Source organism: Pseudorca crassidens, chromosome 14 (genome assembly GCF_039906515.1).
Source record: "Pseudorca crassidens isolate mPseCra1 chromosome 14, mPseCra1.hap1, whole genome shotgun sequence".
Taxonomy (NCBI): domain Eukaryota; kingdom Metazoa; phylum Chordata; class Mammalia; order Artiodactyla; family Delphinidae; genus Pseudorca; species Pseudorca crassidens.
In genome coordinates this window covers 89837419-89853796 of record NC_090309.1, presented here as the reverse complement: position 1 = coordinate 89853796, position 16378 = coordinate 89837419, and the positions used below count along the sequence as shown (strand labels likewise).

General features: G+C 51.7%; 1 protein-coding gene across 2 annotated transcripts in view; it reads left to right on the top strand.

Annotated features, from left to right (window-relative positions):
• Nucleotides 1–16378, top strand: part of TRAPPC12 (trafficking protein particle complex subunit 12) — a 64646-nt gene that overhangs the window by 32769 nt on the left and 15499 nt on the right. For both annotated transcript variants that reach the window (XM_067703781.1, XM_067703782.1), the window contains 2 exons: nt 7628–7740; nt 15507–15579. In XM_067703781.1, the coding sequence (XP_067559882.1) occupies nt 7628–7740; nt 15507–15579 (186 nt within the window). The remainder of the gene's footprint in view (nt 1–7627; nt 7741–15506; nt 15580–16378) is intronic.

Sequence of the window (16378 nt, the reverse complement as noted above, 5' to 3'; positions counted from 1 at the left end):
CACACACACACAATACAGAGAGAACCGCAGGCTTTTGAAATGTACATGAGGAGCGTATCTTTCTTCATTTTGCCTCTTTGTCCCACGTAACATTATTTGTATCCATAAGGTGAGCAGGTAGGATCTTTCCAGTTCCAGACCCTAATGAACGATGCATTGTGGTGCGTGTTTCTCTTTGGCCACGTGTTCCTGCATTTCTCTATAAATTAAAAGTGTCAGTGCCAGGCTGTGTGGTGGTCGTATTTCCAATCTTACAAGAAATGGTCAAATTACTTTCCAAAGTAGTTATACTAATTTAGATTCCCAAAACCAGTGTATTCAAGTTTTTGTTTCCCCACCTGTGAATAAGTCTTATCAATAAGACTTCTATCTGGTGGGTCTGAAATTCTACCTCTCATTACATCTTCTAGGGTTAAGTGGCTTTTGTGTGTTACTGGCTGTTGCAGTTTCCTCTGAGGGGACCCACTCCTTCATAATCTTTGCCCACATTTCCATTGGGTTATTTTTTGTTATTGATTTGTTGTAGTTCTTTACATATTTTAGGTACTTAATCCTTTATTTGTTATGAATCTTGCAAATATCTTCTCCCATTCTGGGAAATATCATTTCTAACCCTAAAAAATACCAACATAACCTTTTTGTCAGCTTAGCAAGGGTTCCCCACGCTCCCTGCCCACATCGTCTTTGGCCCTGAAGACAGACACCCCTGTACCACCCTACACAGCCCGCGGAGCATCCACCCCTCCCTGGAAACCTGCTCCCACCTCAGCTCCCGGGGAGAAAACAAGAGTGTCACGGATGCCAGCCTTTTCCCAAATAAGTGTTTTGGGTTTTGTTTGTCTTTAATGTTGACAAGTTCAGGATTACTGTTCCTGTTAAGGCTTTAAAGTACCTTTTCAAAACCCTTCACATTGTTTCTCTTTTGAGAGCCATTCTTCATACGTTTATAATAGCCTTCTCCCTTTAATTTGCTTTTAATCAAATTATTTTTGCTATTGTAATTGTTACACTAACACAGATTGCTTCTCCTATTGGGTTTGTATTCTTGAGAACTGTTTAGAGGGATTGTATCCATGGATAATATTACGAGATCATTTACTGTGTTTTTTTATGAACGTCTTGCTCTGGTCTGGTGCCTTTGTTACAATTGATAACCAGTGTTGATACATTATTATTAACATTACATTTGGGTTCACTCTTTAAGTTATGCATATTCATTGAAATTTTATCTTCAAAACAGATGAAATGTCCATTCCTGATGTCGTTAACATACCCATTCCTGATGGAGTTCTTTTCAGCCTCTTGTAGGAAACTAAGGTTTCCCATCCCAGCACCATCTTTTCTGTCTTTTGTTGGAATTCTGTCTCCTGTTCGAAAGAAAGCATAATGTTGGAAGTGAGCTTCAGGCTGTCAAAGTGCACCTCTGCGTAGGACAGTTCACTCCAGCTTTCTGTGCACCTGGAGGAAAACTGTGAAGCCACAGATCTCTCTGTTAGAAATGAAAAACATTTTGATTGTTGTTTAAGAAACGCACAGATAGCAGTGCCTCTTCTGATACTAAATTCAAATCTATGTGTTTCGTTTAAGATAATAGAGCTATAATGATTTCATATGAAGTCTTATTTCAGAACTTAATCCTTATGAATTACCGAGTCAGACCAAAGCTGATGAGACATGCACTCTGACTGACCCTCTGGCTCCCATCAGCTCCCTCCCCGCCTGGGTCAGCAAAGGTGAACTGTCACTGGGTCCTCCGTCCTTTTCTGCCCTCCCTCCAGAATCATGCAACTCACGTTTCTAGTTCTCAGACTAAATTCAGAAACTTTTTATCAACACATAACCATACATGGTGGTTCAGAATTGTTCAGCACATTTCAGATGTCTTACTTTGTTTTCCATGAGAAAATTAACTCATGTCTCAGAGTTAACATCTGCTGCTTAGGTTAGATTTCCAGTTTACTTTCCTCTGTGCCAGAACTCCTCCGAGTTTATCACTTAAGCCTATTTTCCTCGGTCTGAGAAGGCTGGTTAGCAAATCCTACAGCTCTTCACGTTGCTCACTCTCCTAGTGAACTCTGGCACGTCCAGTGTTTACTGGAACAGATGGTTAAGAGAGACGAAAATGTGCAATTCGGGGCGCCACCTCTATCGTCAGGACACCCAAGCAAAGCCTCCTGTAACCCGTCTCACGTGAGAAACGTGGGAGACACGTGCGTTCCCAGCGCCACCTGCATCAGACTCAGCGTTTCAGGCTCATGCAGAGGCAGTATGGACCATCCTGAATTCCCCTTCCTGCCTCAGGGCTCTGGGGCAGCACCGAATTACCCCTTTACTAGTAAGTCGTCTAGGACTCACTCAGGCTGGTGTTCTGTTTTCAGATGCAGCCTTGAAGTTGGAAGTGTCTCGTTGAGGGTTGTTTCGTGGCAGGTGAGGGACTCTGTGCTCTCTGCCAGGCACGGGTGTCCCCCGACCTGTGTCCTCATGGCAGAGCAGAGGAAGCAGGGGCTCCACTCCTCGTGTGCCGCCGGGTCGCAGGGGTCGGGGAAGGACGGGGGTGGGTGCCGGGTCCAGGGAAGCAAGTGCAGAGCAGCAGTCGGGCACCGGGTCCTGCTTGCCTTGACAGCGAGAGGAACTGCCAGGCCCCAAGGGGGAGAGCTGAGCCTGCCGACCGTGGGCAGAGGGTCCACGGAGTCTGCGCTCTGCTGGGCGTCCACCAGGCACCATCGCGTCAGCACGCTCGGGCCTCCCAGCAGCCTGGCCATGTCCCAGTCCCCTGTCCGGCTGGGCGGGTGGCCAGGAAAGTGGAGAGAGGATGCCACCCACCCAGCACACAGGCGAGTGGGTGGCGGGAGGGCCAGACCGTCTCCACGCCAGGGAAGTCCCGTGCCTGTGTGCCCCGCTGGAGTCAAGCTGACATTCCTCCTTTTGCTTTTTCTTTCAAGTTCGCTGCCCAGCACGGGGCCTGTGTGATTTCTGGTGCATCCCGCTCTGATTCTGTGGCTGCCGAGTGGGTCTGCAGTACTGCAGGGGACTCGATAACATGAATTGTGTAGGAGTGTTTTCATTTAATGTTTTCTAAATGATTAATGAGAGCACTTCTACCGTATTTATACCGACCTAGATTTTGGCAGGCCATGACTATATGTGGGAACTTTCCAGAAAAACAGAGCCACTGGGAAATACGTTTCCTTCCAGATTCTGACTTGCCCTCTTTTTCAAGGCGTGCTCTCCATGCAGGGGAGACAGGCTTCTGGCTGCTGTGGAGCTGCTGCGTATTTCATGTTGCTGGATTCTTCTGGCATGAAGGGCTTCACCGATTCCCAGTGACTCTTCACACAGAGCAAGGCTGGGTTTGCTAGACTGAGAGAATCAGTTTAAAGGTACTTTTATTTGCATTTCTTTAAAACAAACAAACAAACAAAAGCAGGAAAGGCCTGAGTTACGTTGAAACAGTTTCTGTTGTGTTTTACTGGCGAGGTTGTGGGGTTTGCTTGGGAACAGTGGTCACATCCCCCGTGACCAGCGTACGTCCAGCGCCTGTGCCTGCATTGGCACCTGAAACCCACTGAGTGACTGGCTGTTAACCTGTTCAAGCTGGGATTAATAGACAGCGTTTCTGCAGCTGCTTTTCTTGTTTTGGCTGTATGAACAGTATATTTTTCTAGAGAGGGGCATTCCTCTTTCTGATGTGTCATGAGGCTGTGTGTGTGCTTCCCTCTCGATTTCTGCTCTATGAGATTTTTAAGCAGTATGAGACCTTCCCAGTGGTACCAAGAGAGAAGAGGGGGAAACTGCTTCCCACTTTAGCCCTGGCTTTCTCCCGGACACTCCCAGGAAAGCCACGGGCAAGGGTGACGTGGTTAAGGAGGATCGGTGCTGGCTCTTCTCTTCCTGCTCTCGGCCGTCTGGATAGAGTCCCAACTCCAGATGCGAGTCACAGGGAGGCACGTGGAGTGTCACCTGTCGCCGGCGTCTGCCTGCGTCCACCTCCCAGAGCTGCGGGAGTCCAGTCCAGCACAGACAGGCTCTGGTGGAAAGCTCGACAGTTTGGGACAGGGATGTCTGTTACTCCATAGAAGACGGTGCCTGGAGAGAAGACGGTGTGAGGGCCCAGAGAAGACAGAACTGCAGGCACGTTCTTCTGGTCTTCCAAAGGGTCTTTGTTCTGTCTGCGTTAGTTAGGACTTCCATCAGCATGTTCAGTAGGAGTGGTAAAAAGGGGAGGGGCATCTCAGCACGATTCAGGACCTTAGGGGGAGGCACCTGGCTTCTCACCGTAGGTGTTTATAGATGTTTTTAGCTGTAGGTGTTTATAGATGTTTTTAGCTGTAGGTGTTTATAGATGTTTTTAGCTGTAGGTGTTTATAGATGTTTTTAGCTGTAGGTGTTTATAGATGTTTTTAGCTGTAGGTGTTTATAGATGTTTTTAGCTGTAGGTGTTTATAGATGTTCTTTATCAAATTGAGGACGTTTCCCTCTATTCATAGTTTGCTGAGAGTTTTAGTCATGAATGGGTGGTATATTTTGTCAAATGCTTCTTCTGCTTCTCTTGATTTATTGTGTGATTTTTCTTGTTTAGCTTGTTTGATGTGATGGGTTACGTTAATTCATTTTTGAATGTTGAACCAATCTTGCATACCTGGAATAAATCCCAGTTGGTCATGGTGGATAATTTCTTTTATACACTGTTAGTTTTGATTTGCTAATTTTTTGTTGGATTTGATCTAGTTGGAGTTGACTTGCTAATTTTGTGGAGGATTTTTGTATCTATGTTCATTAGCTATGTTCATCTATAGTTTTCCTTTCTTATAATACTGATTTTTTCCTGATTTTTCTATAATGCTGGCCTCATAGAATAAATGAGGGAGCATCCCCTCCACTTCTGTTTTCTGGAAGAGGCTGTAGAGAATTGGTACCACTTCCTCCTTAAATGTTGTATAGAATTCACCAGTGAAACCATCTGGGCCTGGGCCTGGTGCCTTCTAGTTTTGGAAGGTTACTATTTATCGATTTCATTTCTTAAGTAGATATTGGCCTATTTAGGTTATCTATTTCTCCTTGTATGAGTTTTAGTAAGTAGGTTGTGTCTTTCAAGGAATTGGTGCATTTCATCTAGGTTATAAAATTTGTTGACATAGATTTGTTCATAATATTCCTTTATTTTCCTTTTAATGTCCACGTGATCAGTAGTGATGACCCCTTTTTCATTTCTGATATTAGTAATTCATGTCTTCTCTCTTCTTTCTTGGTTAGCCTGGCTAGAGTTTTATAAACTTTATTGATTTTTGTCAAAGAACTAGATTTGGATTTTGATGATTTTCTCTCTTGATTTCCTGTTTCCAATGTCATTGCTTTCTGCTCTAACTTTTCTTTCTTTTCTTCTGCTTTTATATTGCTTGTTTTTATCTCGTATCCTACAGTAGAAGCTTAGATGATTAATTTTAGGTCTTTTAAATATATGCATTTAACACTGTAAAATTCCCTCTTAGCACTGCTTTTGCTGCATCCCACGAATTTTGATAAATAGTATTTTCATTTTCATTTAGTTTGAAATATTTTCATACGTTCTTTTAAATGCAAAAACTTCCCCAGGTCCATGGGCAGTTTCCAGGGCAAAGAGCAAGTAACTCCCGACCACCTTGTCATATATTCAGCTCATTTATAAATTGGGCTTGGGAACTTCACAGATGTTTTGTTTCTGCAATTATCTTATAAAGCTTAAAGTGTTGTAGAGATTCTCTCCCTGCAGGTAAATTCTAAACCACGTGGGAACGACTACTGCCTGTTCTCTGATGTACAGGGATGACAGACACAACTTATGTGTGACTCACCATGTTAGCGCGATCCCATTTTAGTGATGCCAACGGTCAAGAAATGGTTTCTAGGAAGCTGAAATGACTGATGCCAGGATGTCAACTCAGTCATCCGTCTTCTTCAGACGTGGCAATTATTTAGTATCATCAAAAAAAAATTCTAACATTTAAATTGAATAATTGTCATCTTTCTTTTCTCTAGGCTCACAATCACAATAGAAACGATTTTCCATAGTATTCCTTAGTTTTGTTTGTCCTCTTGACCTTTCTTCTTCCTATCCTTACTGAAGACCATAGAGCATCATACAGTTTTTCAAGCTAAGAAGCACAAACATGAAGCCACCTCAGTGTGGCACATGGTAGGCCCTCGCTGATGGTTGCTGGATGGACGATGGACAGACTGAGGCACAGAGAGGCTGAGCAGCTTGCAGCTGTCACACAGCTTGCTTCTAACCATCTTTAAAGTGTAGTCCAGGGGCTTCCCTGGTGGCGCAGTGGTTAAGAATCCACCTGCCAATGCAGGGGACACGGGTTCAATCCCTGGTCCGGGAAGATCCCACATGCCGCGGAGCAACTAAGCCCCTGCGCCACAACTACTGAGCCTGTGCTCTAGAGCCCGCGAGCCCTAGAGCTCACACGCCGCAACTTCTGAGCCCTGTGTGCTGCACCTACTGAAGCCCGCATGCCTAGAGCCCGTGCTCCGCAACAAGCCACCACGATGAGAAGCCCACACATCGCAACGAAGAGTAGCCCCTACTCACCACAACTAGAGAAAGTGCACGCGCAGCAACGAGGACCCAACGCAGCCAAAAATAAAATAATAATAAAGTGTAGTCCAGATCTAAGTATTGAGAGGCCCCTTCTGAATCTGTGAGGTTGCCCTGTGCTGGCTTTGTCACACCCTTTGAGTCGTTCATAGTCAGCACAGGCTGTTTGATTATTTGACGGCATTTATGTACTTACATACTTACTAAATTACGATATATACTGATACAGATACACATCCAAGTCATGTCAGAGGGGAACGCGACACTAACAGAAAGATTCCCTCACCCTGAGAGAACACAGCCACGTTCAGACACTGTGCAAAAGCTCATTTCAACTGCAGTCCTTTTCGGATCACTGCTCTCATGCCCCCAGCACGCTGATGGAGGTGGCACTGCCCAGAACTCCCTCCCTCCGGGGCAGCCCTGGGCAGTGGAGTCTGCAAGGCCAGCTGCCATGCCTTCCTTCCGCTGGGACAGCTCTGAGTAGAACTTTCACTCCAGAGCCACACACACACACACACAGAACTTTCACTCCAGAGCCCCCCCCCCCCCCCCACACACACACACACACACACGTCCCGGAGTCAGGCTGACGCTCCGTCCTCAGGACCTGGGCCCGAGGCGCACCCTCTCTCATTTCCCTCCCAGATAACCCGACCTATGCAACCTTCTACAGGAGTTCGACATCCCAAAGGAGTACAGAGAATCCATGAGTGTTCTGTTTTTTTTTACTGGAGCAGGCAGTGGTCTCTACCATTCTACTCATTTTGTGATAATTTCTACACGATTGTGGCGTAACTCTGGAAAAGCAGTGACAGCCAGCTTTCTCCTTTGGTCATTGTCTAGAACATACAGCTGTAGAGAGAAAACCAAGACACGTTTTATAATTGGCATCATCGCATACTTTACCAAGACATAAGGGATTCCGTCATCCCTTCTGCTAGAACATCTGCAGATTCCCTGCTGCATGGGTGCTCACTCTGAGAGGGTGCTTAGTTGTGCTCAGTTACAGCAAACAGACTCACTCTGCTTTGACTTTGGTTCTAGGCTCCATGGTCCCCTTTTCGATGCGGATCCTACACGCGGAGCTTCAGCAGTACCTGGGGAACCCCCAGGAGTCGCTGGACCGGCTGCACAGGGTGAAGGCCGTCTGCAGCAAGGTAACTGTCGCACCAAGTTGGGCCGCTGACCCCTCCCCTCCTGATGGAGGGCTCACCCAGACTTTCCCGCCCTCACGAGAAGCACATCACGCCACCCTGTACCCTTCCCACCACTGTGCTTCCCCCTCCTGAAAGGCAGGCTGACCCGGTTCCTTGTGACCGTGCAATTCACTGTTCTTGCTGAATTATTCTGGGGGGGCGGTGGGTGGTTTTCGGCAAAGCTTGAAGCCTGAAATCTTTCTTCCCGGTATTATTAGTAAATGAAAAGCAGGAGCGTCCCCTCTTGTGTAGAAATCACACACGTGGACACGTGCCGGGCTGCCCGACCACTCACGCATCCTGCAAAAGGCTACGTGCACCTGCTTCATGTCAAACGGAGCATCAGAGCAGCATTTAAAGAGATAATGGTTTAAAATGTTCCAGAATCAAAGCAAATTATAGTGTATCATGACAAGTGTCACTCGTAATACCGACTCCAAAGGCAGACAAGGTTCCGAAGTGCTTCCCGAGTTATTCTGGGTTGTAAAGTAACAATTACGTGGAAGGCATCAAGTTGTATCAACAGAAGATGAGATTTACTGCACTGAGTGATGGGAAGGAGAGATGTGGGGTTCAGAGTCTCCCCATCTCCAGGCAGCGGGCAGCCGCGCCCCCGAGAGCCTCCGTCTTCAGACTGGAAGTGAGCCTGCCTTTCCTACCCTCCTGGCAGCCTTGCTGTGTAGCTTAGCTGCAGCGTCGTCTGTGGAAGGGCTTCCATAGCTGTAACAGCAAGCAGTTAGGAGCGGCAGCATGTGACAGGTTTTTAAACGAGGTTATTTGTACTTGTCGAGTTCCTGCTTCAGTCCCCAGCTGCTCTATGGTGGACGTTCCTGGAGCTCCTGGGGGGTCCTCTGTGTTCCCGGCAGGGAAGTGGCAGGGCTTCCGCCCTCGCAGAGTGGATGCCACAGCAGGCCACCTGACACTCTTAAGCTTTGCAGCGGTTTTTGGCTTTTATAGCTTAAAAGATAAAAAGAAAAACTTTGCTCTCTTATAATTTGATCCGTTGATGGGGGAAATTGTGTCATCAGTATTTTTTAGAGTCTAACACTCCTTTCCTTGACTCTTAAAACATGGTTAAAATAGTTATTTCCAGAAATAGGAAAACAAAACTTGTAATTGGTACTGAATCAGTGATGTTCTAAATCACACACAGATGATTGTTTTTATTGCTTTTCACTCACCTCCGTGTCACATGGGACGTGCATATGAATTCTAAGGCTTTAACCCTAAGGCTGTCTCCCAAGGCTTGCCCGGCGGGCTCCACGCTCTCCATGCGTCTCCGGGTGCCCGCCTGCCACGCCTGCTGCCACGTGGTGCTGCCCTTGACGCCACGGGCTCGGAGGTCGGACACGGGGGTGGCGGTGATGGCGGCGGTGGCCACGGGGCTGTGCTCAGTGCTCCCGCCTACACGATGGGTGCTGTGCTCCGTGCTTTATGCTGAAGCTCCGGAAGTGCTCACGACGGCTGTACAAGGCGGCGCCATGCCTGATGTACAGACAAGGAGCCTCCGAGGGTTAAGTACAGCTGAGGTCCGGCCGCGAGGGGCCTGAACGAGAGCAGGTTGCCGGCTGTGACCCGGCCGCCGCAGCCCTTTTCCCCGCACGTGCAGCGTGTGCCCAGAAGCCTTGGAATGCGGCTTCGGCCTCGTGCGTCACCCTCCGGTGCCAGAGAGCGCCAGCCGCGCTTCCTCTGCCAAGAGCTGCTTTCAGTGGGTCAGGGGGCGCTGGGCTCCTCGCTGGGGGCGGGGGGGCGAGTCCAGCAAGGAAGGAGATGAGTCAGCCTGTGAAATAGTCTCTCCCAGGGTGATGCTCGCACCCGGCCCCCCGCCTCAGCTTCCCCTCCCCAGCCTGCTCGCCGGGCCTGGCCTCCTGCCCGCCCCAGACCCAGGGGGCCCAGGCTCAGCCAGCGCCCACCAGGCCTCCCAGACGCAACTGCCAGCTGGGGTGCAGCTGCGGCATCGAGCAGGGCCCACCCGGGCCGCCCTGGGGTCGTCACGGGGGCTGGGGCGGACAGGAGGCCGCGCCGGGGCTACCCTCTGGAGCCGCCGACCGGCCAGCGCCTTGACGGCGATCGAGGGCTTCACTCCACGCAGGCAGCGAAACCAGGGCGTCATTTCCGGAAGGAAAGCAGCGGCGTGGTCCACACCCCCGAAACGCTCTGTGCCCGTCGGTTTCGTTGCGCGTGTGGCGTCTCTCATTGCTCTGGAGGTCAGGGGTGGGCGTGGAAGCCGCGCCTGGGAAGGGGGTAAAGAAGAGAGCACGAAGGTTTCCGTCCTTAGTGAGAAAGCCGGCCGAGGCCCCGCTCGGTGCTTGGGAAGTGCACACGCTTGTCGCGGGTGCAGGTGTGTGTGCAGATGTGCTCGGAGCCCGCTGTTGGTCGCTGCCTCTCTAGCACACGTCAGGTGTTCACAGGTTCAGCCCCAGCGCGGGTTTCCCAAGTGAAAGGGGACGACCCGGGGTGGCAGCTAGAGTGAGATGAGGGCGGGCCCGGGGCAGCCAGGGTGGGTGAGAAGCAGACACCTGCCACCCGGTGGCCCTCGGCCCGGGCAGCCAGTGTCCCCCCCTGCAAAGGGACACACTGGGATAGAGGTCTCCCACTGCTTCCAGTCTGTGCCGCCCCGACCAGAGCAGCAGGGCACAGAGCCGGATGTCCCAGGGCACCGGGCTGGGGTGTGGGGACACGACACGGGCTCCAGATGGGTGTCTCGTCTCCACAGCCGTCACGTGGGAAGTGTTTAGGATGTGACATCCGCTGTCCAAGCCAGTCTGCAGAATTACAATTACAGGACGGCCTCTGTGAAGGAAGTAATATGCCCTGAAGGAAGAACACTCCAGTACATTAGAGGTGTGGGTAATGGGCTTAATGGTCATTTTTATTCTCTGTCCAGGTCTTAACAATGCACGTGTTAGTTTTATAAGTAGAATATTTTTCTATTGAAAAAAAATTAAATGAGGACAACGGGGCAAAGGGAAGATAAAATTCAGACAGCAGTACGGTCGGTAACGTACAAGGTTTATGCCACACACAGGTTGGCGCTGAGGGTCCAGGTAAGCAGAGCAGAGAGGGACATAACACCAGTTATGGAATCCCCGGCATCGTTTGCTCAGAAGAAGCTGAGCTTTTCCTTATACAGAAGATTCACTGGAGAATGGTTAGAGCCTGTGTATTCAACCTGATGAGAGCACTGTCTCGATTTTTTAGGTGCGGCCCAGTTTTAGCAGAACATTACTCATGACCTTTACAAAACGGTCCAGGGTTTTCTCTGCTGTCTTTGAAATAGAAGGTGACAAGTAAGAACCACGTGGTGAAGTAGTAAATGTTTGGTTCAGATGTAGTGGTATTGATGAAGAACAAAATATACCTCGATTTAAAATAAGCATGCCCCGTGGCTTAGGAGAGCCATCCCTGTCACGCCACAGCAGCGGTACCTCTGCTCACCATCCCTGCCCCTCGGCTTCTCTGCGGGCCACTGCACCTCTGGGTCCCGTCGGCAAAGAGCCAGGGAACACGTTTCTAAGCCCGTTTGCATGCGTCATGATGCCAGATCAGCGTGGCGTTTGGGTCGCCGCTGATGGGGACGTGCCGCGTGGGTTTAAGTTCAGTGCTGCCCTGCCCTACAATTCGAGTTCTGCAGCCTCTGCCCGCCCCACCTTAGCCCGGCTCGGGGCACCAGGTAAGGAAGTGCCCCTTCAGAGACCCTCACTGCCGAAGGAGCCCCTCGGGAAGGGACGTCGGTTTGCTCTGTTCTTGGTTGGACACCCTAATTAGGCAGAGGTGAGAGGGGCGTTTCTAGGAAGGGTTCATATCTTTACTAAAAAGGAATTCCAACAGATGGACCTGCTCGGTTATACTGTTTTACTTGTAAACGAAGTTAAGAACGGAAGAGAGAACAGACATTGTCCGCCCTCCCCCTGCCAGCCGCTCTGGGAAGCACCCAGCTGGGCGGGCCATCCGGCGTGACCACGCCCGCCGATGCCCGGCTTCACCAGACGCCCATGGTCCCCACGCCCCTCTGTCCTGCCCGCTCCAGCAGAGAAAACATTGACGGTGGCTTCATCAGATAAGATGGGAGTGGCTGGCAAGTGAGGGCAGGTGGTGGAGAAGGGGAGGTGATGGCTCCTAATCCCTGGGCCCGGGTGTGCTCAGAGGGCCCAGAAGGAGGAGGTGACAGGAGCGTCCCTGTTGGCAGGGTCGTTGCAGATCCCAGAACAGAGACTTGGGAATGTCGACCTCACCCCTCAGCAGCCCCAGCCCCGTGTGAAATCTGATGTGCCAGAGGTGACCCACAGCGTGCCGTAAGGTCACCCGAGTTGGCAGGCGGTCCCGCCCGACACCTGCATGATAGCCCAGCAACAGGCAGCCCTCGGTGGAACAGAGAGGTCTGGAATCTCCATCCTGGCATTGTTTACCTTGGCATCGAAGGTTCTCACTCTCTGACCTGCATGGAAAGAGAGAGCATTGCGTCAAGGTGTGATGCCCTGCCGGGGGGTGTCCACAGGCCGCGGCTGGAGGGGCTTTGGAGTCAGGCAGACGGGTGTTTCCAGGTGTGACCCTGACTCTTCCTGGTGGGGTGACCAGCCTGTGGAAGCCTGGGGAGGAGTGGTGTCACCAGCCACCTCCAGGCTGCTGTGTGGGTTAGATGACCAGCAACCTGGCACAGTGCGTGGTCCACGGGAGTGTTTAATATTCCTGCAGTGGCTTGGAGCAACTCCGAGAAGCCTCTTTTCACTTTGAAAAGCCTTTTTTCCAGAAGGTCCCCTAGGAGACTGGTAGGGCTGAGAAGGTCCCAGAACTTTCCAGAGAAATCTAAGCCCCTCTAGGGAGACCTGCTCTCACCTCAGTCTGAACACCGCAGGTCATTAGTGAGTCCTTGGGTCCTTGAGTTAGGGCCGGCCCCCAGGGGTCCAAAGATTGGACGCTTTGTGCATAAACGCGGTCGCTACAGCCACAGCCCACCCACAGCCCCGTGACAGGCTGACAAAGGACAGGACCAGGGCTCCTTCCATGAGAGCTTTCCCACAAACCGAGGTCCCCAGACCACCCATACTGGTGCTGCCTGGAGCCCATCAGAAGGGCCGGGTTTGGGCTGCGCCCTGCATAGGACTCAGAACCTGGAGTTTAAAATACCGGAGTCCAGGGTCATGCGTATGCACCAGGGCCCACGAACCCAAAAATGTTTGTAAGTGATCTTCCAAACTCAGGGTAACTGCAGAGAAGTCAGGGCATGGGTTTGTTCCCTTTAAATATGAGTAGGTGACCACATTGCCTGTTTGAGATCAAGTGGTCCTTTATTTATCTATCTATCTATCTATCTATTTATTTATGGCTGCATTGGGTCTTCGTTGCTGCGCGCGGGTGTTCACCAGTTGCGGCGAGCGGGGGCTACTCTTCGTTGCGGGGCGTGGGCTTCTTGTTGCAGTGGCTTCTCTTATTGCGGATCACGGGCTGTAGGTACACAGGCTTCAGTAGTTGCGGCACTTGGGCTCAGTAGCTGCGGCTCGTGGGCTCTAGAGCGCAGGCTCAGTAGTTGTGGCGCACGGGCTTTGTTCCTCTGCAGCATGTGGGATCTTCCTGGACCAGGGCTCGAACCCGTGTCCCCTGCATTGGCAGGTGGATTCTTATCCACTGCGCCACCAGGGAAGCCCTGAGATCAAGTGGTCTTGGTTACATATGGAGTCAGGCAGCTGGGATATTCGTACGAGGCGTATAGTTTTCTCCTTGGACAAAACAACCGAGCCCAGGCCTTCTGAGTCCTTTGTCTTCCCTCCGCTGCTGTCCAGAGTGTTGATGGTGTCTACATTGCTGGAGTGATGCTGCCCGTCGCAGAACCAATCCAGGACAGCCCAGGACCCGCGGGTGGGGCAGGGGGTGTCGATGCAGCCTCTCAGCTCTGGTCACACCCACCTGCCGAAAGAACACCGGGTCCAGAACCGTCTCCCAGGCCCACATTTCCTCCTGGCTGCTCCCTATTCATGTCCAAGCAGCATCTTCACACACTCAAAACCACTGTCATTTCAGTATTGTAGTTACTTTCGGAAGTACGTGGCTTGCCCAGAGCCCAGCTGCTGCCGACCTGCCACCCCATGCTCGCGTTTCCGGAGCATCTTCCAGAATGGGTGCCGTGGGCGCGGCCCGTCTTGGTCGTTCTGGGAAGCAGACCCAGAACTGCTCACGGGCGTCCGACCTGCACCTGGACAGGAGGGACAGGAGGGGCATGCGGCCACGTTTGCCATCCGAGTAGCTCAGGCTTTGGGTGGGAGCGTTTCTACACTTTACGGAAACAACCTTCGGTAGATCAGCGTGCTGTTACTGTGACTGTGTGAAGTCATACGGGTGGGAACTCTCTCCCCCAGACACTGTTCTCCTGTGATTTAGCTCAGGCTGGAGGTAACTGGCCCCCCAGGTGGGTTGCCCAGATGTGTGGAGAGGCCCTGCAGGGGGCCAGGACCACTCCCCGACCCCGCCCTCCTGGAGTCTGTGCTTCTGATGATTCTCTCATGCTCTTTTGTTGTGGTTGGTTTTGCTGTCAGGCCTGCCCCTCCCCCCACGTCCCATCCGTCAGCCCGTGAGTCGTGAGTCGAGTCGGGGCCAGGCCTCGGGCCCTCTGCACTGTGCGTGGCCCCCGGGGCTGGGAAGAGCCAGGCCTCCCGCGTTTCTTCTTCAGAACCGCTTAGTCCTTCTCTTTGTTCCTGTCCCTCCTCAATGGTACCTTCGAGACCTTCTTTCCTGGTCAGTGTCTGTTTTTATGATTATTTATCAGAAGACCGATTGGCTGAAAAGTGTCATTTGACCTTGTTTGGACCAACTAGCTCACCTTTGAGGTTACAGTTTTGAAGCCCGGGTGTGTCCTGAGTGGTCACGGTAGGACAGGCCTTCGTGTTCACAGCGAACTGTCGTCCACCTTTCGTGAAGCGCTGACCCTTGGCGGCAGAGGAGGCCCAGCTGGCCCGTCTCTGTGTGGATGGGACGAGGCCAGTGAAAGCCCGGAGCAGCTGCTTCGCTGGTCGTGAGCTTCGGCTCTTGAGGGTGGGCCGTTTGGGGCAGTGCTGCCTTGCAGGGTGGCCCACTACACAAGGGGGTGTCTCCCCAAAGCACGTGGCCTGAAGTCGGCCGTCAGGGAAGCATGAGACCCCCGTTTTCACTTAGCACGTCTTTCTTTTCCTTCCCTGCAAACAGCCTTTACTATTAACACGTTTTTCTCCTCACCCTGCCCTCCAAAAGAACATAGGCTCTGCTCAGATCACCGTGGTAGCAACTTCTTTCCTTTCAGGGAAACCAAATCACAGAGGAAGCAATTCAAGGTTATTAGCCGAACAGTAAAAACTATGTAAAGTGACAGATGCTCAGAATTTATCTGATACATTTAAAAAGGCTGCACATCTCAGGTGCCCTCGAGGAGCGAGCCTGATGTTTTCACAGAAGTTAATAATCGTCCTCTTGTGTAACATTCCTGATGCTTTCCTGACAGACAGAGAATATCTGCCCCTCGTCTGGGGTCTCTGATGCTTTACGAGCGTCATAAACCCAAACCCCCCACCAGTCAGAGAGCAGCTCCCTGTTTGCCGTCATCTCCGTGCCTTGTGAGCAGCGAAGCTTAAAACGTGTCCCTGCGAAACGCTCCTTGACAAATGGGTTTCCATACAGAGAAATCTGCTTCTTCTGGAGTATATTGTGACAACGTCTAGAAGCAAATTCACTTCTGTTGTTCTTCCTTCCATTTCCCGCAGATCCTGACGAACTTGGAGCAGGGCCTGGCCGAGGATGGCGGCATGAACAGCATGGCCCCGGAGAACAGACAAGGTCAGTGCCGGACTCGCCTTCCTTAGACAGTCAGCCGGCATCGTCAGCGGGCTCGGCCCCAGAGGTTTCTCTGTCTCATTCTTTTCCTTCTCACTCCGTAATGCACTCATCCTCTCATGCATTCATCTCCTCGGTCCTTTCTTGGACCAAGCCAGGCACCGTGGTTGGTGCTGGCATAAGGCACGAACCCCACTCTCGGGGAGCCCCGTCAGGCCGAGACCCTCCTACAGCAAATAACCCCAGAAATCAACGTGAGCGTCCACAGCAAGGTGGGTGCCTGGCCCGCCCGCCCGTGGGGAGCCTGAGGCCTGGGCGGAGCTGGAGAGGAAAGGAAGACGGGGCCCTGCGTGTGGAGCCTCGGGGGCCAGGCCATGGAAATGGGTCATTATGTGAGTGCTGGGCGGGCAGGGGCCGAACTGCGTTTTGAAAAGATTATCCTGGCTGAGATTTCTTGAGAACGTTAGAGAGAAGAACTTCTAATCATGCTTCAAAACCCAGCTCAGATGGGACCTCCCTGAGAGGCTGGCACCTCTGCACGTGAGCCTGTGGGCTTATGTGGTCTCCAGGGGCTCAGTGGTCCCCCGCTCTGCGCCTGACTTGGAGCGGCTGTCGGTGACCACGGGCGAGCACGGATGATGTGGGCAAGGGGTGGGCTTCCTCTGAAGCCACGCTGTGAGGAGACGGATGTGCCAGAAGCAGGAGAGGTGGCCTGAGAGGAGAACCCCCCGGGGCAGAGACCTGTGCCCATGCCTCGGGCATGGCGGGGCCCCGGGCGCCGTGCACCCCAGACGCGCTCGTG